The sequence below is a fragment of the Tachyglossus aculeatus genome, chromosome X1, assembly GCF_015852505.1.
Source record: "Tachyglossus aculeatus isolate mTacAcu1 chromosome X1, mTacAcu1.pri, whole genome shotgun sequence".
Taxonomy (NCBI): Eukaryota; Metazoa; Chordata; class Mammalia; order Monotremata; family Tachyglossidae; genus Tachyglossus; species Tachyglossus aculeatus.
In genome coordinates this window covers 113,479,866-113,506,435 of record NC_052101.1, presented here as the reverse complement: position 1 = coordinate 113,506,435, position 26,570 = coordinate 113,479,866, and the positions used below count along the sequence as shown (strand labels likewise).

General features: G+C 43.9%; 1 protein-coding gene across 6 annotated transcripts; it reads right to left on the bottom strand.

Annotated features, from left to right (window-relative positions):
* Window positions 1-2,030: 2,030 nt before the first annotated feature.
* On the bottom strand, window positions 2,031-26,570 carry PWWP3A (PWWP domain containing 3A, DNA repair factor). Of its 6 annotated transcripts, none has more exons than XR_005457322.1 (16): window positions 26,363-26,570; window positions 25,036-25,081; window positions 24,417-24,534; window positions 22,914-23,005; window positions 21,797-21,867; window positions 19,381-20,256; window positions 17,603-17,722; window positions 16,612-16,682; window positions 15,420-15,493; window positions 12,995-13,055; window positions 11,591-11,666; window positions 10,188-10,238; window positions 9,376-9,809; window positions 7,713-7,801; window positions 3,528-4,623; window positions 2,031-3,343 (listed from the first exon to the last, which is right to left on the bottom strand). XR_005457322.1 is itself a non-coding variant. In XM_038771871.1 (16 exons), the coding sequence occupies exons 3-16, from the start codon at window positions 24,471-24,473 to the stop codon at window positions 3,298-3,300; spliced, it is 2,268 nt and encodes a 755-aa protein (XP_038627799.1). In that variant the 5' UTR covers window positions 24,474-24,534; window positions 25,036-25,081; window positions 26,363-26,570; the 3' UTR covers window positions 2,031-3,297. The 6 variants fall into 6 exon arrangements, 5 of the variants coding, with proteins under 5 accessions (XP_038627799.1, XP_038627802.1, XP_038627801.1 ...); XM_038771871.1 differs by having other exon boundaries at window positions 4,474-4,623; XM_038771874.1 differs by lacking the exon at window positions 26,363-26,570 and adding an exon at window positions 25,353-25,623 and having other exon boundaries at window positions 4,474-4,623.

Below are 26,570 nucleotides of genomic sequence, written 5' to 3'. Positions count from 1 at the left end.
GAAGTTTTAAAAACAGAATGCTCCCCAATTAAAAATATTTCCCCATTTAAAAAGAGAAAGTGGTGTGCTTTCCTGGCTTACTTTCCTGCAACGAGAGGGAGTTGCCAAGGTGCGGAGCCCTCCAGGGGAGAAAGTCTGTGGTGTCTTTTCCTCCTTTTCTTATGAAAGCATTCTCTGGCCATAGGCCTTACATGGATCATCTTCAGAACGCCACTTAGCAGGGACTAGTGCGAGCCATTTCTTCCTCTTTCCAGCTGTTTCTGGGCTTGGACTCTCAGATTCCCTTATCCCAAATTCCCAACAGGATCTGAGAACGCCTGCCAAGGGCTGAAAAGACCTTTAGTCCCAAAACCTGCCTGCCTCTCCCAAACACTATAGCCACCAATCATCATCCGCTATCAACGACATTTATTGAGTGCCTACTGATGGCAAAACACAATTTTAAGCTCCTGGGAGAATACCACAGGAGCAAGGTTTATTATTTAATTATAATGATGGTTTTTATAATAATGATGGTATTTGTTAATCGCTTACTAGTGCCAAGCACTGTTCTAAGCGCTGGAAAAAAGCAAGAAACCCTTTATCCAGTATGGGGGAAAACTGAGGAATTTGTAATCATTGATTCATTCATTCGATCATATTTACTGAGCACTTACTGTGTGCAGAGCACTGTACTAAGCGCTTGGAAAGTACAATACAGCAATCGAGACAATCCCTGCCCACAACAGGCTTATAATAATAATGCTATTTGTTAAGCACTTACTACGGGTCTGGGGTAGATACAAGGTAATCAGGTTTGACGTAATCCCTCTCCCACATGGGGCTCACAGTCTTAGTCCCCATTTTACAGATGAGGTAACCGAGGTCCAGATAAGTGAAACGATTTGCCCAAGGTCACACAGCAGACAAGCCAGGATTAAAACTCAGGTCCTTGCTCTACCCACTAGGCCATGGTGCTTCACTTCTCGCAGGAAGATGTACAGCCGAAAACACCAGCAAGACCAAGAGGGCTTTGAATAGTTTTGTGTGGAAGCGGTTCATAATGAGTTCCTAGAGGGAAAGTTAGGGGATCTTAGATGGCTCATCCCTAGCCATGATGCTGGGTGTCCAGGAGGGCCACCACCCCACAGTTCTTCCAAGCGTCCTGGTGCCGCCGTCACAACACTCGACTAGGGAGACTGTGCATCTGACCCAGGAATGTCATTTGGAGAATCACAGGACAGGTCAATCCTAATGGCTACTTTGGGGTGTTGGGGATTAAGTATGGATTTTGCTTATCCCTCTTTTCTCCCTAGCATGGATATGTAGAGAATTGGCTGTGTGTATTTCCCATCTCTTAGCTTAAAGAGAATACAGCACATCTACTGGATAATGGAATATAAATTCTCGCTTTGGCAAATGCCACTTAAGTGTGGCTGCTTTCACCGAGAAAGCATAGTGATTTTGCTGGATATTTCTGCACACAAACACAACCTTAAAATAGGTCTCTTCGGGGGACCTGGAACTCTTTGGAGGAAACAGACTAATCACAAAAATTTTTCTTGATTATTCACTCTAACGGGGGACGGGGGGAAAGATGTGACATAGATAATACAAATCCCATCGGGGCAGCAGCAACAGATGGCAGCCTCAGGAACGTGGGACCGGGATAAATACAGCGGCAGTCAGGAGTCGTGTTGTGTGTGAGGTTGTTGGGAAGGAAAATAGATTTATGGCTAGGCCGAATTACAAAAATCTGTAGGGAATTCACCCATGAAAAATTGAGCGGATTATTTTTAATTGTTGGTTAAACCTCTGAGAATATACGGGTGATACTACAGTCAGGCTACAACGGCTCACTTAAATATGCCTATTGTACTCTCCTGAGTGCTTAGTACATTGCACAGAGTAAATGCTCAAATACTATTGCTGGACTGATTGAGTAGCCTATAATTACCTGGTAATTACAAAGCACAAGGAAAAGTGGGTTTGGACCTTTTTAAGGATGGAGACTTTGCTTTTTTACAGATGAATCAGCGGCTTAAACTGAATTTTGTGCTTTTAGTAAAAGTCTTTTATTTATTGCCCAGATTTTTTTTCGTCTGAGAAGTCAATCACAAATGCATGCCTTGGTCAGTTACAAATCAAAAAAGGCTTAGGAAAAGCCACTGCTATTAATTCAATTCCATGTTTGAAGAACCACAACTCAACTTTCACACTTAGAAACCCCAGGAACCATAAAACAAAAATATCTTGAAACAATTATCCTAATTCAGGTCCTCTTTATTTTCTCCCTGCCTCTGGCTTCTGAATAAAGATATCCTACTTTAAATATTTGTTCACAGATACACTGTGGCAGGATTAGAACAAAAAAAATCAGACTAAAATAGCAATAGTTTGACAACAGGAGCTGATTTGATTAGCAAAATACTCAGCAACCAGATGTCAAATTCCATTTCATTTTCACATTCTTATAAGATACAAACCGAAAGAAGATGCATACAACTACCTGGAGAAAAAAAAAAAAGGTAAAACTAGGATACTAGGGGAAAGCTACACTATATAATTACAAAATGCCTTTAAATGTAGAGGGAGTGTGATACTGAACCCTTAACCTCTTCTCAAGCTGTAAAATACAATGTCTATATACATATCCAAATCTCCAGCTACAACAGGCATTGCTTTAGCAGAGCCATAAACACTGAAGAACACTGAAAACTGAATTAGTCTAAATTAAATGGACAAGGAAGGCAGAGGAAAAGAAAGGTAATCAGGGGAAAAAGGTCCCTGTGGTTTAAAACTTGGATTCCCTACTTTTAGAATTAAGTTTGATGCTCAACATCACCAGGAAGGGAGTAAACAGTATTTACAAACATGAATTTCATCAATTTTGCAGAGGCTCCTTCGCTAAAACAAATTAAATATTTCCCCTTGTACTTAGCTCACAGCAAAGTGTACTCTGAAAATGTTTCAGGCTTATTACAGCTTATAATTGCCTTGTAATTATTTTACGGTGACTCAGGTTTATGCAAATTGTACTCTCCTCCTTACGAAGCATAAGCTTAGTGACCAAGTGTAGTCCGGCATTCACCTTGAATTACATTCACATGCTTAAAATCTTCCCCTCTACACTGGCTGTGAGGAGAAATAGGAGGTCTCACCCATCCCCCTGCACCATCACCCCAAATTTCCAGTTGTGTCAGACTGCCAAATGTCCATTAAAAATGTCCTCACTCCCCACCTCCACCTCCGGATTAACCGCTAGATGGTGCCCAGTTCATTTCCCTTGAAGACCACCTAGAGTGAGGCGTTTTAGGGTTAGCTGTCAGGGCCACTTTTATTTCTCTTTGGCCATTCCACTGTCCTACAAAACAAAACCGGAAACATAAATTTCATTTCTCCAACATTTAAACCCCCAAACCCAATTTCCCTTTTCAATCTGAATGGGATGCTCCCCCAAAGTCCAGTTTTGACCCCAAAGGTGCTGTCCTCATGAATGGTGGCTTGCAAGGATGGATTAACTCAAGCCAGGAACTGGGTCAACCTACCATCAGCATCTGCTGTGCTTTATTCTGTAACCAGCCCAGGCCAGACTGTTTTCAATATTGTCCCAGACACACGCCTATCAAGAAAACACCAGCACTTAAATGGACTGTTATTTCCAACCATAAAAGTGTGTGAGGAGCCAGTGAAATGGTTAACCAAGGGCAGAAACAGGCCTTTCACATCTGACAGGAGAGTTAACGGAGTGGCGAGAACCTGCTCAACTAGGGGGGAGGAAAAAAAAAAGACTTGTGAAATTTTAGATCAATTCATACTATGGCTTATTTGGAGGTGGCCATCCTAAAGAGTTACATGATAGCAAGGCTTCTTCTTTTGCACAAACAATTGTAGTTATTCCTGCCAGCATTAAAAAAAAAAAGCAGCATCTTTGGCTTTGCTTTCACCTCTTGGAGGTATTTCAGGAAAAAAAGCAAGAGCGTGGAGAACATCAGAAAGTACTTTGAGAGGAAACCTGATACAGTGACTGTCAATGAAACCCTACAGGTTTAATTCTTATGGAATTACTGTATCGTACCAGGCTCTTTGCAATCAAGGCTAAATGTGATATCAGTGGCTTATCTTTCCAGATTGTGAGTGAAATCTCTACTCAATTACCTGTTACAATAGTCACCAGAAAGTTACAAAATAATTTCTTAGTTCTCCATTTAGATCTATCTAAGGAATTGTAAAGTTTCTTGAAAGGGACAGGGAAGAGAATTGGCAGTAAGTTATAAAAATGAACACTCCAGCTTTGTCCAATTGATCCAAGGAGTTCAGAATTAATCAAAGGAAATCAATATGCAACATCAATGAGCAGACTGTAAAGCTACAGCCTAGAATACATCAAACACTATAAAGCAGAAGCATTTTGACATCTTCCACATCCCCTTAAGCATTTACAAATGACAAAAAGACAATTTTACAGATTTTTTCACAGAGCCGCTTTCTTACTTATTGTATATATTTGATTCAGTTACAGAATGGCAAAGATGGGACACATCTGGAGAAGGATCTGGAGCGGGCTCGGAAGAAGTCGGTTCAATCTTCGACAGTGCCAGATTCTTTTGGTCTAAAAGCTGCTTATCAAATATTTCCCTCTCCCTGAAGGACACAAACACTCAGTTAACATTGATTTATTACTTTAAGAAAATGCCCCCACTACAGACAAAATTACTGATGAAATTGGTGGTAACCCAAGGCAGGTAGCAGGTGAGAAAACTTCAGAGTGGTAAACTATGTTCCGCATTAGGAATGAGAAACAGACTGTAAACTCGTTATGGGCAGGGAATGTGTCTGCTAATTGTTATACTGTACTCTCCTAAGTGCTTACTACAGTGTTTTGCACACAGCAAGGACTCAATAAATACGGTTGAATGAATAACCCACTTTCCTAAACCAAAACAATTTCATCTAAGAAATCTGGTCAAAAGAACATCTGGTTTGGGACAGAGTGATGAATAATCATCACAATAATGATAATAATAATAATGGTACTTGTTAAGCACTTACTATGTGCCAAGCACTGTACTAAGTGTTGGGGTAGATAGAAATTAATCAGGTTGGCTGCAGTCCCTGTCCCACATGAGGCTCACACTCTTAATCCCCATTTTACAGATGAGGGAACTGAGGCCCGGAGAAGTTAAGTGATTTGCCCAAAGTCACACAGCAGGCATGTGTCGGAGGTGGGATTAGAACCCAGGTCCTTCTTACTCTCAGACCTGTGCTCTAACCACTAAGCCACACTGCTTCTCAACATTAAACATTAAGGCTAGTTGACCGCCCTTCAAACCAGAGCATCCCCAACCAAAGGATGGACTGCAGACCCACGGCGGTGCCATGCTGCAGCACCTTTCATGGTCAGCCAGGTTGGCAACTGGTGCGGGCAAGCCCAGCCCAACCAGGTGAGCAGCAGAAGCAGCAGCCCAGGTTGGGGATGGATGTGTCAATGGCAGAGAGAAAGGATGCTCAGGCTGAGGTATTGGGGGGGGTGGTACAAAGTTAAAGGCCAGCCTTTGACCTAGACGTGGAAATTTAGGGGGGGGGGGGGGGGGGGGGGGGGGGGAGAGAGAGAGAGAGAGAGAGAGAGAGAGAGAGAGAGAGAGAGAGAGAGAGAGAGAGAGAGAGAGAGAGAGAGAGAGAGAGAGAGAGAGAGAGAGAGAGAGAGAGAGAGAGAGAGAGAGAGAGAGAGAGAGAGAGAGAGAGAGAGAGAGAGACATACACAGAGAGAGAGAGAGTGTGTGTGTGTGTGTGTGTGTGCGCGCGCATATACAATGGAAGCTGTTGTTTCCCCTCCCATGCCTATATGGACTAAACTCCCACCTCACTCTCCCTAGGTTTCTGAAAAGACCTGAGAGCAGTTTAATCAACCAATCAATGGTACTTATTGAATGCTTACTTCTATGTGCAGAGCAGTGTATTAAGTGCTTGGGAGAGTGCGATATAAACAGAGTACTTAGGTACGTATCTGTAATGACATATTGATGTCTCTCCTTCTAGACCGTAAGCTCGTTGGGGGCAGGGAATGTGTCTGTTTATTGTTGCATTGCACTCTCCCAAGTCCTTAGTACAGTGCTCTGCACCCAGTAAGCGTTCAATAATAATAATAATGCATTTATTAAGCACTTTACTATGTAAAAAGCACTGTTCTAAACGCTGGGGAGGTTACAAGGTGATCAGGTTGTCCCATGTGGGGCTCACAGTCTTAATCCCCATTTTCCAGATGAGGTAACAGGCACAGAGAAGTGAAGTGTCTTGCCCAAAGTCACACAGCTGACAAGTGGCAGAGCCGGCATTTGAACCCATGACCTTTGACTCCAAGGCCTGTGCTCTTTCCACTGAGCTCAATAAATAGAACTGAGTGGACTCTGTACATATATATAATTTATTACTTACATTAATGTCTGTCCCCTGCTGTAGACTGTAAGCTCATTGTGGGCAGGAAATGTGCCTGTTATATTGTACTCTCCCAAGCGCTTAGTACAATGCTCCTCACACAGTAAGCGCTCAATAAATACGATCAACTGACTGACCAACTAGACACATTCCCTGTCCACAACGAGCTTACAGTTTAGAGAGCAGCGCTATCTTTTAATTTTGAGCAAGGCGGCAAAAGGCATGCCAGCGAAGCTGGGAGTCCAGTCCTGCTCAACAAACCATTATTCATTCATTCAATCGTATTTATTGAGCGCTTACTGTGTGCAGAGCACTGTACTAAGCGCTTGGGAAGTACAAGTTGGCAACATATAGAGACAGTCCCTACCCAACAGTGGGCTCACAGTCTAGAAGGGGGAGACAGGGAGCGGGCACCTATGCCAAGAATGAGTGGGGGTGGAAAGAGCTAAGAATTTCTGAGCAGCCCTGGAGAGACCCAGCCATTTTTATCTGTATGCATCAATCTAGAACAAAGCCTGAGGTGGTTTCCCCCATCCCCACCCCCAACACAAGGCTAGCATTCAGTGAAAACATCCCCCACTTCTCTGCCTACATAGCTTGGAATGGAAGGGAGCAAGGCAGGACATTAAAAAGAACCGACAGTATTAACCTGGCTAGCGCCCCAATCTGTCTCCTCCCTTCTAGACTGTGAGTCCGTTGTAGGGTAGGGATTGTCTCTATTTGTTGCCGAATTCTACTTTCCAAGTGCTTATTACAGTGCTCTGCACACAGTAAGTGCTCAATAAATATGACTGAATGAAATGAATGAATGGTGTGGAGAGTTAGAACCCTTAAAACCCAGGGATCCAGGTCAACTTATCTTCAGTTTGTCCCTTTATTCATCATTTATTTCCAGCCTCTTCATTAGAGGCATGCCAATTCATTATTTTAATTTCCACCTTTCCCAAGCCCACCTCCATCTTTTTGCCCCAGTTAATTTCTTCCCCCAAATACATTCGCTCCCACACAGAGGTGGGCTTGGGGTTTACTGCCAATTTGGATTTCCATGAAAGTCACAAAGGAAGGAAACAGAAAGGAGAGGAGCACATATTACATTTCTCTTATGGCCCACATCCTGATTTCCCTTATGACAATCCTGATGTTTTACACTCTGGGCATATGGGCCAGTGCTTATTTTCACTGCTGCTTAACCAATCTGATAATTGGACACCTGGACTACTTTACTGCCTTTTGATTAGCACCTACCACCGCAACTCACTGGAACAATAGTTAATAAAAAAATAAGTTAATGCTTATACCGCTTGCTTACAGATGGCCCTTTGATGTACTTTTCTTCAGCTGTCTTGTAGTCTATCTCATCAACAGCAGAAATTGCATAAATGATTGCCTGTAAAAGATAACACAGAGCTTAAAGTTGAAACACCACAATCTAAAAGATTGCAATTCACTATAATAAGCATAAGTATACATTGAATGGTTTTCACTGGTATTTTTAATTTACATTTCTACCACTACATTCTCCAAATGTTTACTTGCAGCTCTTAGAACATTAAGTTGTCTTTTAAAGAAATCAAGTTTACTCAAAGATGGGACTTTAACTTTTTTAAATTTTAATTTTTCTAAGAATTCCTATCTTTTGTAAAAACTGCTGCATAAGACACATTAGCTCTAAAATGAATGGGAAAGGGATGAAAACAGGAAGACTTTCGAACAGTTTTCAAAACTCGTAACATTGGAAACTAATTTTCAATTGATTTGAAACAGTAATTGAGGCCTTCTGATCTCCTTCCTGACAATGTTGAAATAAGAAATTTTGATAACTAAGATAAAGTCATCTAAATTGTTAGATGTTTGTTCAACATAAAGCATTAACGCACCAAAGCAGCATGGCCGAGCAGAAAGAGCACGGGACTGAGAGTCAGAGGATCTGGGTTATAACCTGGCTCTGCCACTTGCCTGCTGCATAATCTTGGACAAGTCACTTTGCTCCTCTGGGCCTCAGTTTCCTCATCTGTAAAATGGGGATTCGAACCTGTTCTCCCTCCTAACTTAGACTGTGAGCCCTGTGTGGGACAGGGACACGTTCACCCTGATAGTCTTGTATCTACCCTAGTGGCTGACACAGAGTTAGGCACTTAAATACCACTATTATCATTATTAATAATAATAATAATAAACCAAATCATTACAGAAAGTAAATTATACACTTGGAACTATTTGTATTTTGAGCAAGAACTTTCCCCCTTGCTCTGGAGTTCAAAGAACTAAGGATCAGGGTTTCATCAGTGTCAGTGGTATTTGAGTGCTTACTGTGTGCAGAACACTGTACTAAGCATCTGGGAGAGTACTATATAACAGAGTTGGTAGACACGCTCCCTGCCCATAACAAGCTTACGGTCTACAGAGGGAGAAGTAAAAGGTCTCAAGAAAAGAACCTCAACTAGGCCTCAAGTAGAGACCTCAAAGTAGAGGTCTCAGGTAAAAAAAAAAAAAAACAAACCTGGCTATCCTCTATTATTTGTTGGTATTCATAAGAGGAACTTGAATTACTTTATTAAAAAATATTAAAATGGACCATTTACTAAACCACCAGTTTTAAGCGGCCAAGATTGCATTTAGTGGTGAAAACGTTCTTGCGCTTTTTGATTGGCATGAGAAGGAAGCTGGATTAAAGTCTGATTTACTCAATCTCTGAAATATGTTCCATGCTGTCAACATTCACATTTCAGTAAGACTGCAGAAGACAGCAATGCCTGTGCTAATTAAAAAGTATTTTAGCATACTTCAGTTTCTACATTAAAAAAACAAACTACAAACCATTGGGCTGGACAAAATGCTTAGGCACTTCAAACTCTTTGGCTCAAACCCCAAGGACTCTTTCCTGGGTCAACAAGTCCCCAGATATTAGAAATGGGCCAACGAGTCCCCAAATATTAGAAATGGATAAAGTCAGCAACTTACTTCAGGCAAAAGAACATCCAGAATAAGTTTTATTCTATCACCATTTATTAAAGTCAGTTTACTGCCTATTTCTTGGCAGACGTCTTGTAAATAGTTCACCACCAGGTTCAGCTGTTCATCATCTTCAAGGTAGGTTTCAATACAGGCTATGTACTGACTTGAATTTAAATACTCGTTCAGCCACCTTGACTGCTTTTTGTGTTTTAGAATGGCCAAAAGATGGTCTTCTGCCCCCTTGTTTTTCACTATATACTCCACCAACTTCTCATTGGCCCTGTCTCTGGCAGCCCTCGTCCGATCGGGAAGCACTTTCTTGGAGGGCTTCACCTTGCTAAGGGGGGTCTCTAGCAAGGGCTCTTCAGGACAGTCTTTCTTTGAGCTGGGAAAAGTCATGGTGAAGGCACCTTGTTTGATTCCTTTTCTAACTGGATTGCCTGAAAATGAGATCAACTTTGCTAATGAAACCTTTAATTACAAACCACCAAATAATGCAGCATACAAGCACATGCGGAGAAGGCACCACAAATGTATCTGCATATGAGTGACTACAAAGAGAATGGGATTTCCTCTCAGCTGGATCTAAAAATAAATAAATAAATAAAAGGAAATTAAGCAGACTTGACAAAATAACATTATTCCGTGTAATTCCGCCACTCTTTCTGAATCAATCAACTGGTGACATTTAATCAAATCAAATGTATTGCAAGCATATATCGGAGAATACAGAAACTAATGTTGAGAATGTTTCTAGGATGCCTGCTAAAATTCTGTCCATAGTTTCTTCTCGCTTTGAAAAATACAGTTGTACTTACTCATATCAGCTGAGCAATATTCTAAGAAGGACCCCGCAAAAGAACCACAGCCTGGGGTGAAAAAAAAAACAACAAAGTTCATAAAAATCCAAAAGACTCCTGGGGAAAATATACCAGATAGAAATGATCAAAATACTGTATATTTCAGGGCTTTCTATGTGAATACCGAACTAGACAGGCTTTCTTCAGCCTTCAATGAAGGAGTTACAATGAAACACCCCGACCGTCTCAGGACCAGTCAAATGCTCAAAGAGCCACTCTACTTTTTTAAAGTGTGAACCTTCTAAAAGTGAGCTAAAAAGGTAATGAGAGTGACCATTATTCATTCCCATCAGCCAGGCTGAAAGGGAAAAACCAACCCTTTTGAAAAAAGCTACTTTTTCCTTTGTTCAAAGTCAAACTTTTCTTATTTTTAGACTCTATGTATCAATTGGCAGGGCTGGGCTCACCCGCCAAGGCCCTGGGAAAATCTCAGTGGGCCAGTGAGGGCTGGGTCCGACACCAAGTGGCTCACTGAAGTTCCTTTACTTCGATCCACGAGGCTATTCTAACTGGTGCTGAAGAGCTGAAAAGTAAAATGACTTCAGCTCCTCGAGCCCTCTCTTTTCTTCCCAAGACTGGTCCAGGAAGAATTTTCGGAGCTGGTCTGACCCTACCCAACACCATCACGCCAGCTGTGCCACGAGGCATGAATCCCTTTGCCCCCACACGACAAAGGGGCTTAAAATGGGCCTGGCTACCACGGGGCCAAAAAATTTAACAGACCCTCCCCTCTCTCATTACTTTAGGTCCTCTGAATCACAGAGGTGTTGGGCTGGAAAGGATCTCCAGGGATCGTTTGATCCATCCCCCTCGTGCCTCTGGGGACATGTCATCTAAACCCTTCCACCCAGATGAGGACCTGTTATGTTCTTTATTTAAAAACAATGACAACCACCACCATCCACAACCTCCTTTGATAACCTGTTTCACACCCCTTAACACCCCTTACTATTGGGGACATGTCTGAAGTGTATCTGAGAGAACATAATAATAATAATAATAATAATGGTATTTGTTAAGCACTTACTACATGCGAAGCACTGTTCTAAGCGCTGGGGGAGATGCAAGGTAATCAGGTTGTCCCATGTGGGGCTCACAGTCTTAATCCCCATTTTACAGATGATGTAACAGGCACAGAGAAGTTAAGTGACTTGCCCAAAGTCACACAGCCGATAAGTGGCAGAGCCGGAATTAGAGCCCACGACCTCCCAAGCCCGGGCTCTTTCCACCAAGCCAGGCTGCTTCTCCTGCGACATTTTAACACCCATTTCCTCTCTTTCTCTATGGATGATGACGTGAACTGCGTAAAAACTTCTGGTGCACTAATTCTTCTGAAGAATGGCGTTGGCCCCATTGCTTACCTAGTCTGATTCTGTAATCAGAAATCAGAGAGATGCACCAATCGATATCCTGGCTGAACTTCTCCTTGGCCTTAATCTACAATCAAAAAAGTCAGTGAGTTTCAAGTTAATGAAACAACTCCCAGTATTCTTCAGAACCAAATTGGAAAATCTGGGGGCTTCTGCATGCCAAAGGATGGAGAAACATCTATCTTTGCAAATCAAAGAAGTTCCTTCCCCGTATTGTTAAAAAAAAGAAAAAAAAAGAAAAAAAGTGCAGTCCTATAGTTTTAAGGCTCTACAGCAGATACATTTGAAGACTACAGGTTTTAGAATTCTTTTTAGGGGAGCCAGTATCACCGGGAGATGTGTTTGCAGCTATTTATTAAACCATACCCCACTGTGGGAGCAGCTTTTCATCCTCTCCCAACTTGCTGAAAAGTGTACATTGCACTAAAATTAGTATTGGATTGGCCTGATGCCCTGCAAGCTACCACTTCCAGCTTCAGATAGCTATTTTAGGTTATGAGCAATTAAAGCTCATCTTACTGAGCAGCTGTCGCTAGATAAAAGCGTAGCTTGGAGCTTCAATAAAAAGGGGTTAATCGTTTAAGCTTTGGCACATTAAGTATGAGACATCAGAGCCATTCAGAGTATGGACTGCCGACTATTCGCTACTGCTGTATTTTACCCTTCGAAGACAGAAATTATGATCGAGTAAGTTTCTAGCAGAATTTGCTACAGTTAGTTACTGACGCTTAACTCCAATTGAATTTAGTATGGAAGAAGAAGAATGTGATGCGGATTACTGAGTCCTGGCAAATACACAAAGGGCCACAAAAACCAATAAATTGGCGGAACTTCTGCAAACACGAAGAAGATTCAAGCTCCCAACTGCACTTAGGAAAGAAAAACACGTGAAAATCAGTTATTTTGCTACAGCCAAATCCTATAATTTAATAAATATGGACAATTAAAACAAAATACCACCAGCCCGGGTTAACTCAGTAACATTAACTACAAAATCACAACTTTAAGGCAATGCCTAATTAAGAGAGCGAACTTTGGGCTGACTCCCTTTGATGCTACTTCAAGTTTTCAACCTCTCTCACCAGAACAGGAAAAGAAGTTCTCAGATCCCCTTTTGCTGGGGCAATCACGTCCAATTCCACTAGTTTCAAGGACTGCCAACTTCACTGCCTGATTACTTCACATGGGCTTTCCTGGCAATAAACAGAGCCTGATTACAAAGGGCTACCCTGGATTCATCTCATGCCCACAATGGTTGTCAGTGGGTCCAGGAATTTTTAAGTGGCCAGCCCATAAGAGAGTTAGATTTTTAAAATCAATCTGAAGAATAAGTTTGGTAGAAATAACTACCTAAACATTTGAAGTCATAAATCCAGAACTTCCCACCATACCTACCATTAGTTCCTGTTTCTCTTCACAATCAAAATGCTTTAATCTTTTAAGGGGTGCTGTAAAACTTGAGGAAGCAGAGAAAAACTGGATTAAGAGGAATGCATATCAAAATCACCTAAACACACTTAATCAGGCCTTTATTCTCTCCCCTCCTCCCCAAACTAGAACGTATGATCAACTTAATGACAAACTAGCTAGGTTTCTCATGTTCTTTCTCTGGCATCCCAGTGAAGATTTAATTAAATCTCATGAACCACACAACCTTCCGTTAAGATCCCTTCCAGCTCTATGACCCTATAATCTGCTCTCTGCAAGAATATTACCATCACCTTGCGTTTATCTGGCACCTTTCTCCCGAACAGCTCGCTGAGTTTTCACAATTACTTTCTCACTTGCCCTTATGCAACAACCTCATATGGGAAGCAAAGCCAAGGCAGAGATGTAACGTGAATCGAAAGAGATCCCCGGGTCTGGGGTAGGACGGAGCTGATATTCGGGGCTTTTTATTTTTGACCTTGACGAAGCGGCCTCCCACTGACTTTACCCCAATTTGTGTCCGTATACCCTTTGCTGCGGTTTCAAAGTTGAGGGTACAGCACGTCAATCAATCGATTGTATTTATTGAGCGCTTGCTGTGTGCAGGGCCCTGTACTAAGCGCTCAGGAGAGCACGACATTATAACAGACACATTCTCTGCCCAGAGCTGATAGCCCAGAGGGGGAGACAGACATGAATAAATGACAGATATGAATAAATTATGGCTATGCCCATAAATGCTGTGGGTCTATCCTGTAAATAATCAGCATCCTACAGGAGGCTCCAATGCAAGCTCTTGATAACTTGGGGAATATCTGGATCTCTTCCAAAGTTATAGGATACTGGACTTTGGCAGGATGCCTACCAGCAGGGGTGGCAGTGTGAGCAGCGCTATACCCACCACTAGTGCTTTCATCAGTTCCTTTATTCAGGGTCTCAGTCTCCAAGTAGTTGCAGAAACTCCTTACTGTCAGCTCCAAGGCAATTGATCAATTCGCCCCTCCTATACTACCTCGCTGATTTCCTACTTCATCCCAGCCCGCACGCTTCGCTCCTCCGACGCCAACCCACTCACTGTACCTCGATCTCGTCTATCTCACCGCCAACCTCTTGCCCACATCCTGCCTCTGGCTTGTAACCCCTTCCCCCTTCATATTCATCAGACCATCACTCTCCCCACCTTCAAAGCATTAAAATCACATCTCCTCCAAGAGACCTTCCCCAACCACACCCCCATTTCCCCTACTTCCTCTCCCTTCTGTGTCCAGTGCTTGGCACATAGTAAGCGCTTAACAAATACCAAATTATTATCTATGCACTTGGATTTGTACCCTTTAATCAATCAATCAATCGTATTTATTGAGCGCTTACTGTGTGCAGAGCACTGTACTAAGCGCTTGGGAAGTACAAGTTGGCAACATATAGAGACAGTCCCTACCCAACAGTGGGCTCACAGTCTAAAAAGGGGGAGACAGAGAACAAAACCAAACATACTAACAAAATAAAATAAATAGAATAGATATGTACAAGCAAAATAAATAGAGTAATAAATATGTACAAACATATATACAGGTGCTGTGGGGAAGGGAAGGAGGTAAGATGGGGGGATGGAGAGGGGGACGAGGGGGAGAGGAAGGAAGGGGCTCAGTCTGGGAAGGCCTCCTGGAGGAGGTGAGCTCTCAGTAGGGCCTTGAAGGGAGGAAGAGAGCTAGCTTGGCGGACGGGCAGAGGGAGGGCATTTCAGGCCCAGGGGATGACGTGGGCCGGGGGTCGATGGCGGGACAGGTGAGAACGAGGTACAGTGAGGAGGTTAGCGGCAGAGGAGCGGAGGGTGCGGGGTGGGCTGTAGAAGGAGAGAAGGGAGGTGAGGTAGGAGGGGGCGAGGTGATGGAGAGCCTTGAAGCCCAGGGTGAGGAGTTTTTTTTAGCTTTAAGCACTTGACATTCAGCCCTGCAGCATGTATGTACATACCCATATTTTAATGTCTCTCGCCCCCCTCAAAACTGTAAGCACCTGGTGGGCAGGGAACGTGTCTACCAACTGTTGCACTGTACTCTCCCAAGTGCTTAATACAGTGCTCTGCACATATTAAGCACTCAAAAAATATGACTCAGATTTCGAATGGACCGAGGCTCAGTCATTTTTCATAACAGAAAACTCTATCATCAAGTTCTTGACGGAGGCTTTTAATCTTCTTCCAGGTGGAGGCTGGTTAATTCTGCCAGTTAAGTCAACAACACCCACAGGAGCTGCCCTAAGACTTGCTTCCTTCAGAAACCCTAGGTACTCCAATTGTATTTCTATAATCCACTACTCAATTCACACCAAGCTCACAAGATTTCTCTTCAGATACCTCCGTCCATGAAAAAGCCAAGTGAGAAAAATGTTTTACCCTTTCTTTTCAGAACACAAATCCTTTTCAACAAAAAGCACACTTGCTTTATCTTTCCGCCATACACTTTTGACCTGTTGATAAACAAATCCAAAGTGAAACCATTATGCAGATTCATTTCCTAAAACAACACAAAAAAGACATTTGGGGCATATCTGTAAGACCATGATTCTGAAATTATTCAATTGTCTTTACAGAAAACAGTTGCTATTTGATGACAGGAGTTCCTCAAAAATACAGATCTCCAGCAAATAAAACCTATCCCTTCTAAAGGTGACGAGAGTCGAAGGTTTGATTTATTACAAAACTCAATCAATTGTCCCTGCTCAATAAAAAATGCCCACTGTTAGAAAGCAGTGGCAAACGGTAAATTCACCCTTGGTAAAAGCCTCAGCCTACTTTCAAGCTGCTGACTTATGTGGAACTTGTTCTGTAGGTCTTGGAAAGATAGGGGTAAAGCATCCAATGGGGGAGGATTCTTTCAAGATAGCTATTGGGCTTTATTTTCCAGTTAATCATTTTTTTAAAAAAGTAGCAATAGTACCCTTGTTAGAGAAGACGACTCATTCTGTCTCGACAAGGGACAGTTGGAACAAAAGTGCATGTAATGGCATCAGTCAGTGGTGTTTATCGAGCACTGTACTAAGTGCTCGATAATTCTTCCATTTGTTAGTAGCAAGTGCATTTTTGGATAAAGTCTTCTTCGGAGTGTCAAACACCACTCTGCTACTGACTTTAAAGAGTTAGTCTTGCCACTTTATCCACATCCTCTACGGGGAAGAAATGAACTCTCAAGCTCCACGGACCCATCTGCACATTATGACTCTCTCAAAGCAAGTCGGTCATTTTAAAGCTTCATTTTCGGATTGGATATAAACATGGGAAGAGCGATCATGTATGATTTGAAAGCTCAGAAAAATTTGGCGGGCAAATAGCCGCTAAGAGATGATGGACAAAATCTACAACAGATAAGACAGGAGAAGAAGAGGATTACCGGGAAACAAGCCCAAACACCCTGAGAATTTGGCATTACTCCTAGGAAGAAAATGCAAACATGTGAATGACTTGGAAGAATTAAACGAAATTCTACTGGGAAACTAGTGCTCTTGGGATTACAAGAATGTTAGTTTCAAGCACATGAACAATCATTTATTACGCTAACATTGTAGATGATGGAGGTGGTGATTCTTACCACTGCTGGCCAATATGGGTATTTTTGACATTTACACCAGACTAACATTCCTGCTTCTATCGAACAAGGCTCTATGGCACAAAAAAAAAAGGGAGAAGAAAGGAATGAGAAATTGATCTGAACAATCAGACATATGCAATAGGTTGAATGGTCTAGACCAGAAGCTGTTCGTTCATCCAGGATGCCAAACCACCAAGGGCAGTAGTACTTCCGGGAGCCTTTCAAAGTATGGTAGGGGGTGAGGTCACTCTGGCAGTGGTAGTTGCTTCTTGCCGGGCTCCCCGTTGAGGCGAGAACTCTGCAGGGGCCAGCAAAAAGCAGAGGAGCAGCTGGGAGCACAGCATATCACGGTCCCAAAGCCCTAGAAGCGTGTACCCTGGGAAGTTGGCAGCAGGAGCAGTTTCTCTTACCAACTCCAGCTGCTAATGCAGCAGCTCACTCCAGTGGGTAAGGGGGGGGGAAGGGGGGGCAGGGGGCACCAAAGGGGCGGACGCACGGACAGGCCGACCTGTTCAGGTGTCAGTTAAAGCCATGTCAGCACAGGAATCTAGCCTCCCCCCCACCCCGCCAAAAAAGTGAACCCCCCCCGCCCCCCAAATTAGACTATGGAGAGATCACTGTGTGAACTGGAGGCTCAATACACTAACAAAAAAATCTTAAACTCGGGAAGAACCTTAGCAATCAATTCATTTCCAAAACATTCAGAGATCTCCAGGCACACTGAAGCCAAGTGACACCTGCTTGGGCACTTAATGATCAGAGTGTTCTATTTTTCTCCAATTTCTGCTTTAAACGGTGGTCCTAAGAGTCGCTCAGTAATATGAAGCACTTTCTTCCTGGGGGAAAAGTGATGCAAATTACGCTGAATAAGAAGGGGAAATTTCTGAAAAGCAGACAAACTGGTACCTTAAGTTCAAGGTGTCAAACAATTTAACCAAACCCTCTTGGATTTCTATGTAACTTGAAAGAAACTGTCCCAGTTATTTCTTACTTTGGTACAAAAGGATAGTCGGAAGTTCTTCATCTTCCTCTTCTTCATCTACAAAGTTAGTGTTCAGAGATGAGGTTTCTAGGGAGCTAAGCTCCAATGATAGGTCGGAGGATTGAAATCCTGTCAATGAAAGTGGATTAGACTTTTGTTTTACCTCAGCATTGCCTCATGGTTTTAACAAGCTAAAGACACATAGCAGGAAACGATTTTCTGAAGAAAAGGAATGCTTAGCATGCAACACAAAAGGCTAATGCAACCAGGAGGTCAGAATGCACAGTGTGAACCTGGCATAATATGTCCGGCTCTAGTAGGGTATACACCGAGTTAATTAAAAAGCCAAACATCCTGGAAGGCTGGCCAGGAAAAAAAAAAAAGGACTTTTAAGGAGCGAAGTGATGAAAGATGGACTGGAAGCCTTTCTAGAAAAAGGGACTTTTAAGGAGAGAAGAAGAGAGCCATCGGGTGCCCTTCCACCTTAAGAAATGGAAGACAGTTTCAGGTGAACAGGTGAAGAATTACTTTAAGATTCCGGCAATTCTTCCCGAGAGGGGACCTTTTTTCTCTGTGGCTTTCCGCTGGGCCTGCATGGGCTCGGGGAGTTCTTAGCCTGTGTCCACCACTGGCACTCGCCTAGCCACAAGGGAGTGAGAAACAGCCTCCAAAGGCGTGGCTGTGCGGGTAGCAGGAAAGGGACCGAACCGCACTGCAGCGTCTCTGCTCGGTGCTACGAGGTCCCACAGACCCAGAGGCAGAAAGTACCTGCCGCCCTTCAAGACTAGGAAATAGGTGGCCCTCGTTTGCCAGGACGCTTTCGTGGATTTGGGATCCACATTTGGCCAAAAATACCAAGACCTCTCCAGAACGATAGAAAAAAAGCAAAACGAAAAAACCCAGCAGGCCACGGTGGCGAACCCCATAGCAGACTCTGGATGCCTAACCAAAGTTGGCAGCACAACCCGAAGCAGTTCCCCTGCTCGGAAACAGTTGGAAGCCTTTAACTTTTACAGATCCCCGTTTGGCCTGCACATCACGAACGCCAGGAAAAGCCTACCAGGTTTTAATCCAAACCCAATGCTAACTCACTAAATCTTGACCTGCAGCCAATACAACTTGATTTGACTTTCATTACTATCGAACCCATCCCAGCCATTTTTTATTTTATCTGTGGCCATTAAAAGTGAGGTGTTGACCTACACCCAACCAGATGCCAAATTTATTCCGATCTGCCCGGGGCTGGATCTGCCGGACCCGCCTGTGGGTTAACCCTCGCATACTAGGGGAGGGACAATTCCCCAATGTGGGGAAAAAAAAAAAAGACAGCACTGTGGAGTGAGAGCAGGCTGTAGCAATTTTTGCTACACCTAACAGTGATTAACCATGCAGCACAAATTTGCTGTCATCACGAGATGTGGCCAGAAATAAAACTGCAACACCAAATTGCCTCCTCTGCCTCACCTCGCTCCAAATTTGTTTGGGAAGTTTTTTCAGCCAACTCAAAAGGAGGTGAATTTGGAGGAACGATATTCCCGGTACCGCTTAGAGCAAAGTACAGCGGGAATCTGCCTCTCCCCTAACTCTGTTGCTTGGGACTAGACTTTGGGCAAATCACAGAGCTGTGACTTCCTATTAAATTGGTAGCTAGCAATAAATATTCAAGGTTCAGACTGGGTGTGGGAGAATTGGTTCCAATCGATTTCAGTATCAAAAGAAAAAAAAAAATCACCACGAGAAAACATAGAGAGATTATGCAAAGTTAATTTCCATGGAAAAGTTTTTACCTTCTTCATCCTCCTCAAAATCTGGGAGCTGAAGATCTTTGATTTTAGTCAGTGAGCAGTCTGGAGACCAGTCACCGTCAGAGGTACTGGGAAAAGATCTGGGGCTTCTCGTGTGTTGTCTACTTTGATACTGGGTCCTGTCTGTATTTAGATCTTGTTTCTGATCCACTGGCTTTTTACTTCCATCTGAAGCCTTGCTGTATTTCCTTGAGGACTTTGTAATGTCCTCATTCTCTGACCATTTAGGGGCACTGTCTGTAGAAAAATTCAAGGATTTTTTGGTGGAACAATTTGCCCTTTTTCCTGAAGCTGATGACTTGGAGAGTTTAATGGCGGTCCAAGCGGGTGAGCTTTCTTCAGTGGGGCACCAGTCTCCACCCCTCGTGGCATCAGGAGGTGAATCAACTCTGGTGCTCCTTGTCCTCCTTCTGTCCACCGTGGCGTTTTGAAAGAAATTAGCTTTCTTTCGGCTGGAACTTGAGCTTTGGCAATCCTCATCCTGAGGGGTCTGAATGCCCAAAATGACGGTAGTTGGAGACGTCGAGAGACGGGTTTTGTTTTTGTGGGTTTTATCAGGCTTCCTCCAACCAATTTCACATCCAGTTTCCTTGGTGGAAGTTGGACTGAACTGTTCATTTTCTTTCAAAAAGGATCCAGGCCTTTCCAAGATCCCTTCGTGGAAATCAGGGGAACAGTTAGAGACAGAAAACAAAGGCCCTGTTTGGTTTTCTTTCTGCAAGACAGGCGTTGTCATTTCTTCATCTGAAGAGGTTGCTGCTCTAGTATTGGATTTCACATTCAAAATATCCAGGGCAACGTTAAGTGACTTTCTGTAAGTTATTTCCTCAGGCTTAACATTCCTCTCAGTCTGGGATGCTGAAAGATATGAAAAGCAAATTTTGTTCAGTGCTCTACGTCTCTAGTGCTGATCTTGGAGTTAATTACAAGGTCAGGAAAGTTCTGCCCCAAATAAGACACTTTTACAGGTTGCGGGTAAAACTGACTCATGCTCAGGACCCCGTTAGCCGCTGGGTAGAGGCCAAGGTGCTACCTGAGGTCCCCGGGAGATACCATGACAGTCAACTTAACAGCAGACCTTTGTCGCCATGGCAGCCACAGAGGAAGGAAGGGTGGACACGTGGTCTGGGGAGAGTAGATGGGGTGCGTTTTGGTCCAGGGGATCCCCCTCTAGCTTCCACTCCTCAAGGCCCCCCACCAAAGCCTTCAGCGTGGCTCAGTGGAAAGAGCCCGGGCTTTGGAGTCGGAGGTCATGGGTTCAAATCCCGGCTCTGCCAATTGTCGGCTGTGTGACTTTGGGCAAGTCACTTAACTTCTCTGTGCCTCAGTTACCTCATCTGTAAAATGGGGATTAAGACTGTGAGCTCCCCATGGGACAACCTGATCACCTCCCCAGTGCTTACAACAGTGCTTTGCAAATAGTAAGCGCTTAATAAATGCCATTAAAAAAAAAACCTAGAAACTAGCCTACCAAATAGAACAGTGTGGTCCAGTGGAAAGAACATGGGACTAGGAGTCAGGAAACCTGGCTTCCGATTTCCAGTTCTGCCACTGGCCTGGTGCGTGACCGACGGCAAATCACTTAACTCCTCGTGTCTCAGTTTCCCTCATCTGCAAAATGGGGGATAAGATATCTGTCTGTTTCCCCTGCCTCTTGGATTGTGGGTTCCATGTGAGTCAGGGGCTGGGTCTGAACTGATTATCCTCCATCTGTCCAATCACTTAGCATAGTGAAAGACTCGAAATGCTTAATAAATACCATAATTATTATTACTGATATCACTTAGTGACAAAGAACAAACTCATTCCAACTATCAACACTTTTCGACATTTTTACAAGAGCTCCCGTGCTCTAAAACGCATTAAAAAAAAAAAAAGGAAATAGGATTTTGCAAGGAGCTACTCATCTGGGGAAACCATTTATGCCTAACAAACAAATACTGGTTTAATGTATGAACCTTGGGGGAAGAAAGTGAGCCGTAAAAAAAAAATTGGGGACTGGTAAATTCTTTGCAAGATTGCTTTAAAGAATGCAAGAAAGAACTATTTAAGGGTTGACACAGAGGCACTGGCATTGATGGGGACTTCAGGAGAACTACTGAAAAACTCAATAAATGCAGAACTACTTTCACTGAGGTTAAATTTCTGAGTGGCAACAACATACTGGATATAGGTAATGAGCTGGTTTCCAGGGCCTTTTGGGAGTAATTTGGGAGTTACAGCAGATTCAGCTTACTTGAACAGCATCTTTTATTTTCAACTTAAAAATCTTTCAGAAATGTTAAGTTAGAGAGACCAAAAATATTTTGATGCTTCACTAGGAAACTAGGAATGTACCTCTTCATTTAGGTTTGAATTTAAAACCTACATTTAAAAAGAAAAAAAGGTATAGTCTCACCGAATTTAGTGACAATATCGTCAATGTGTGTCTTCTCTAGGATCTGGATTTCTCTGCACTGCACGCTAATTCTGCAAAAACAATAACTGTCATATACCATATGCCAATGATACAAAACAGTTTTAAATCAATCACTTTTTCTGGAGACAAAGGAAAGTCTGAATGCTGAAGAGGAAAAAATGTGGAAACCAAAATTCCCAGCAACACTTTGAAATCAAGTATCAGAAGCTAGTGACAAAAGTTGGCCACGAGGGTCTTCTTTTAATATAGATTTACGATGCAGTGTAGATGTATGGGTTAAAATGAACAGTAAGTACAGGCAGTCCTCGACTTAAAAGACATTTCAAGTTACAGCAAACTGCATTTATAACATATCTAAATGTAGTTTCTGCATAACACATTGGTTTTGCCTTTCCAACACTAGCCTCTTAGGGCACTAGTTTGGGGTGGGTGGTGGGTGGGAGAGGGCAAGGGACATACACAGGAGACACGTGGAAATGGGGAGAAGATTGGATCAAAGATGAGGAGGACAACCTGACTGCCAGGCAGAGTTACCCCACCCATTTTACCTCTGATGAAGTTTGAAAAAAAAAAAAAAATCAGCTACCCTATCATGGAACATCTCTGACTCAAAATAAACACATTAATGTAGCTCTACACTTGACTGAATACCCAACTCTGGGTGATTTTAGAACGGGCAAGGTATCTAACCTCGGTTCAGGAATCAATCCCCTATACAATTGACAGTTGGAATTAATTTTCTCTTAGGAACTGTGTTCCAACTTCAAGAACCAACTGTATCAAGTCTGAAGGCCGCCTGTACTTTTGAAAAAATAAAATGTATTGTTTTCTGAAATGGTGGTTTCTCCTTCCTTACCTAGCTCAGGAAGCATTTCAAACTAAAGGCTTAAAAATACATTCACTTACTGAATTCAAATTTGATAAATAAGAATTTGCAATCTTCCGTTTAGAATACCACCATTTCTCTAAAGAGGAAAGCACAATGTATATAGATTTCAGTCTTCTTTCAATCTTTAGGAATAAAAAAGGAAACAGTTTTTCTTGTAGAACTGAGCAAATGAAAAGAATACCTGAATAAAGAGATACCATACTTAACTTTTTATCTAGTGAAAGTATTTCGACATCTACAGAGTCTGGCTCCGCGTTCTGGGTATCTTCTCTTCTGGAAATTCCCGTTTTGGATAAAACCTAAGTTTAAAAAAGCGATTGTCTTCTCAGTAACACAGATTCATAATCCTGTCAGAGTTTTGTCAGCGTGTGTGTTTATGCTGTTCGTTCCCGATAGACCGCGACAACAGAATTAGGGAACGTTCTTCCACCAATTTGCGTCGGCCTGGCTACAGCACGATATGGTGTTGGAGGAAATGGTTAAGATGCATGTGGGCAGCAGCAGACCCGGGGTGAGTGTTGCAGCACAAGTTATCTTTCATGCAGGGTCCTGCGAGAATGCAATTTCTGCGCTAATCGGAGAACTGTGTCATCAGCATCAGCAGAGACTTTCACAAAGCTTGTTGCGGCCAGGGAATGTATCTGTTTATTGTTATATTGTACCCTCCCAAGTACTTAGTACAGTGCTCTGCACACAGTAAGAGCTCAATAAATATGATTGACAGACTAAGAGAACACAAAAAATTGACATTAGAGCCACAGAGGAAGGATCTATCCAGGGCCATAGGTGGACAATTTTATGCCCGTTGCTCTGCTCTTTCCCATCTAGAGGCAAAGGCTTCTGAGTCAGGAGGGACGTCCAAAGGACTTTTTACTTGTGCCTTCTGCAAGTGACCCCTCACGTCCACACCACTACCAATCAATGAAATTTATTGAATGCTTACTATGACCAGAGTATCATCATCGATATTTATTGAGCGCCTATGTGCCGAGCACTGGGCTAAGCACTGGGGAGAGGACAATACAGCAGAGTTGGCAGACACGTTCCCTACCCACAACGAGCCAGTGCTACCACTCTCACGGTTCTTTCAGGAACCAGAGTTAGGGGAGCAAGGGAGAGGGCCCTTCTAAATGTGCCCTCTTCCTCAAGGCAGGCGTGACAGTTATTAGCACCCTTGCCATAAGCCTGGCAGATCCCTGGGCATCGAGGACTGTCTCTTCATGAGACACCACCTTATCTCACTGCCTTCCTACATTTGTTTCAACCCACTTAAAAATGGGTGAAAAATGGCCCCATCTGGAAGGGTGCCTAGAAGCTATGATTAAGGTTTGGCTACGCTAGTCAGTGCTTGATGTGCCCCTCACTCGAACGGGAACCTGAAAACCCACGCCATTGTGTCACGCTGTGCTTCCCTGCCGCAGAAGAGCTATGGCCCCCTGAGGCAGCGGGAGGTAGGATCACACACTGGATAAACTTAAATTGTGCGAGGATACTCCATCTTGACCCAAATCAAGCAGCCACTCATTTCAAAGCCTGCTGGAGCATCGTTTGAACCCACAGTGCACTTCAAGTGGAAATTCGAGTTAAAAATGTAAAAATCTCCATTGCGGTTCATTTTCAACCAGGTGGTGGACTGACTAGCTTAATCGCTTTTACTAAGACGAAACCCAGGAATCTCTCTCTCTCATCTCTCGAAACGATGGCGGTTACCTTTGCTGGCCATAAACGGCCTTCCCATTTGCATAGGACATAGTCCGCATCCGTCATGATTAAGATTCTGGTGGTAACAATCTGGCATCAACCAGTCTGCTTCAAGCTCTGATGTACTCTGCAATGAAATGAAAATGAAAATCACTTGAAAACGTTTAACCTATTGTTTTACCGTTGCCACAGCAGCCAAGGGCAAAGGGCAACATTGTACAATGCATCCACAAGTACACAGATGAACCACTGTTGTGATGCTGAAATGGGGGATTCGACAAGAAACACGCTTAGGAGGAGAAATGGCTGGCTGTAGTTCCTGGGGAAGGTTTTTATCTCTTGCATTTTTTAGTATACTAAAAACAATGCCATTTCCCAACCCACAATGCCTTGGTCTCAATTAGAAGGAACTTCAACATAAAATGATTTTCCACATTTCTTTCGATTTTTGCACCTCAGAAACATTATATATGCACATACAATGCACTTAGGAAAATCTTTAAACAATAAAGAAGCCAGACCCTGAGAATGTACTGTAGGTATTTACTCCCAGTGCTCAGTACGGTGCTCTGCATACAATAAGTGCTTAATAAATACTATTACTACTACTACTTCTAAAAAGACTTACACGACTGAAGATTCCTCATCAGTTTAACCAAAATTCCTGGTTCGGGCTACACAAAAACCGAAACAAATGCAGATTACAAAGTGGCTCCATTTACGCCGAATCAACATACTAAAGCGGGAGTAAAGTGTTGGGTTTTTTTTAAACCCCGCCAAACTTTCAACTCCATTCCTCCTTTTGTGAGCTAGCAGTGCCAGAGCAGGGGAGGGAAAGGGGAAGGGGCGCGGCAACCCCAATACCACTGGTTTTCTCGTCTCTGGGAAAGCATCCCAAGTTTCTGCTTTCTACTTTGGACCCAATACAAGAGGGGAGAGGGTTACCAATGTTTGTCTCCCACCCGGTTGACGTAGCCCTGCGCCATCGCTTCCCGCGACGCAAAACCAGCAAAACCCCTAAAACTGGGGAGAACCCCTGCCTATTCCCTCCCCCGACCTTTTCCCTTCAGGGGGAGCAAATGGCAAAAGAAAAAAAGAAAAAGGACAATACAGAGCTGGGGATGGAGGAAGGTGCTAAGGAGGAAAGGAGGTAAGAAAGACAGAGAGGAGGCGGGAGCACAAACACCCTCGGGCTGGGGGAAGGGGGGAAGGAAGAAAGGAAGGGAGGAAAGGAAGGAGGGAGAGAGAACGGAGGAGATTAGGAAAGAGGAAGGGAGGGAAGGGGCAGGACTTCCTTCTCGCAGGGCCCCTGCTAGTCACCCGGGGGGGGGGGGGTGAGGGGGGCGGTGGCGATAGTTACCGCGCATGCGCAAAGGCGACATCGGTCCAGCCCCTAGGAAACTTGTATCGACAGAAGTTGAGGGGCAGAAACGAACCCCCCCCCCCCACCGCCCAGGGGTGAACCAGCCTGTCAACTCGCCCCCAAACTCCACTCCCGCCCCCCGCAGACGCATCCTCCTCAGGGGCGAATAGCCACCACCTGCTCCTTAGGAGAGGCCTCTCTTCTCCCCCCTTCCCGCCCCCCTCCCCCCATATTTTCCCGGTTTCGGGGCCGAAGGTCCATACTAGGCTCACCCCATCCGGGGTACGGGGACTATTCCTCCTCCGATGCCTCCCGCTGCAGCAAAAACAGCAGCACCCCCCGCCCCCCGTTTGGGGGAGGAGCGGCAGTGGGTTAGGGATCAAAATTCAAGCCTTCCCCGCCCCTCCGTGTTCGCTCTCTCTCTGTCTCTCTTCTCCCTCCACCCCCTTCCCCTACTGCCTCACCCTACGGTCTCCGTCTCCTGCCGTTCCTGGGGCCGTAGGTTGTGCGGGTTTGGGGGCGGAGAGGGCGGCTTCAACCCGGGCTGCCCCCTCCTCTCCCAATTAATCAATGGTATTTATTGAGCGCTTACGGTGTGCTAACCGCTTAGGACAGTTCAATACTCTCCTCCGTCTCGAAGTGGCTTCGGGCTAGGCTCCACCCCTCCTGAAGGCGCCTCTCGGCGCTGGCAGAAAAGAAGGACGCGTAGGGTGAAGAGTAGAAGTGGTGAGAGCGCGCATTTGGTCCCTCCCGATCGCGCGCGCGCGCGCCTGCGGGGACGGGGAACGCGCCGTGGCTCC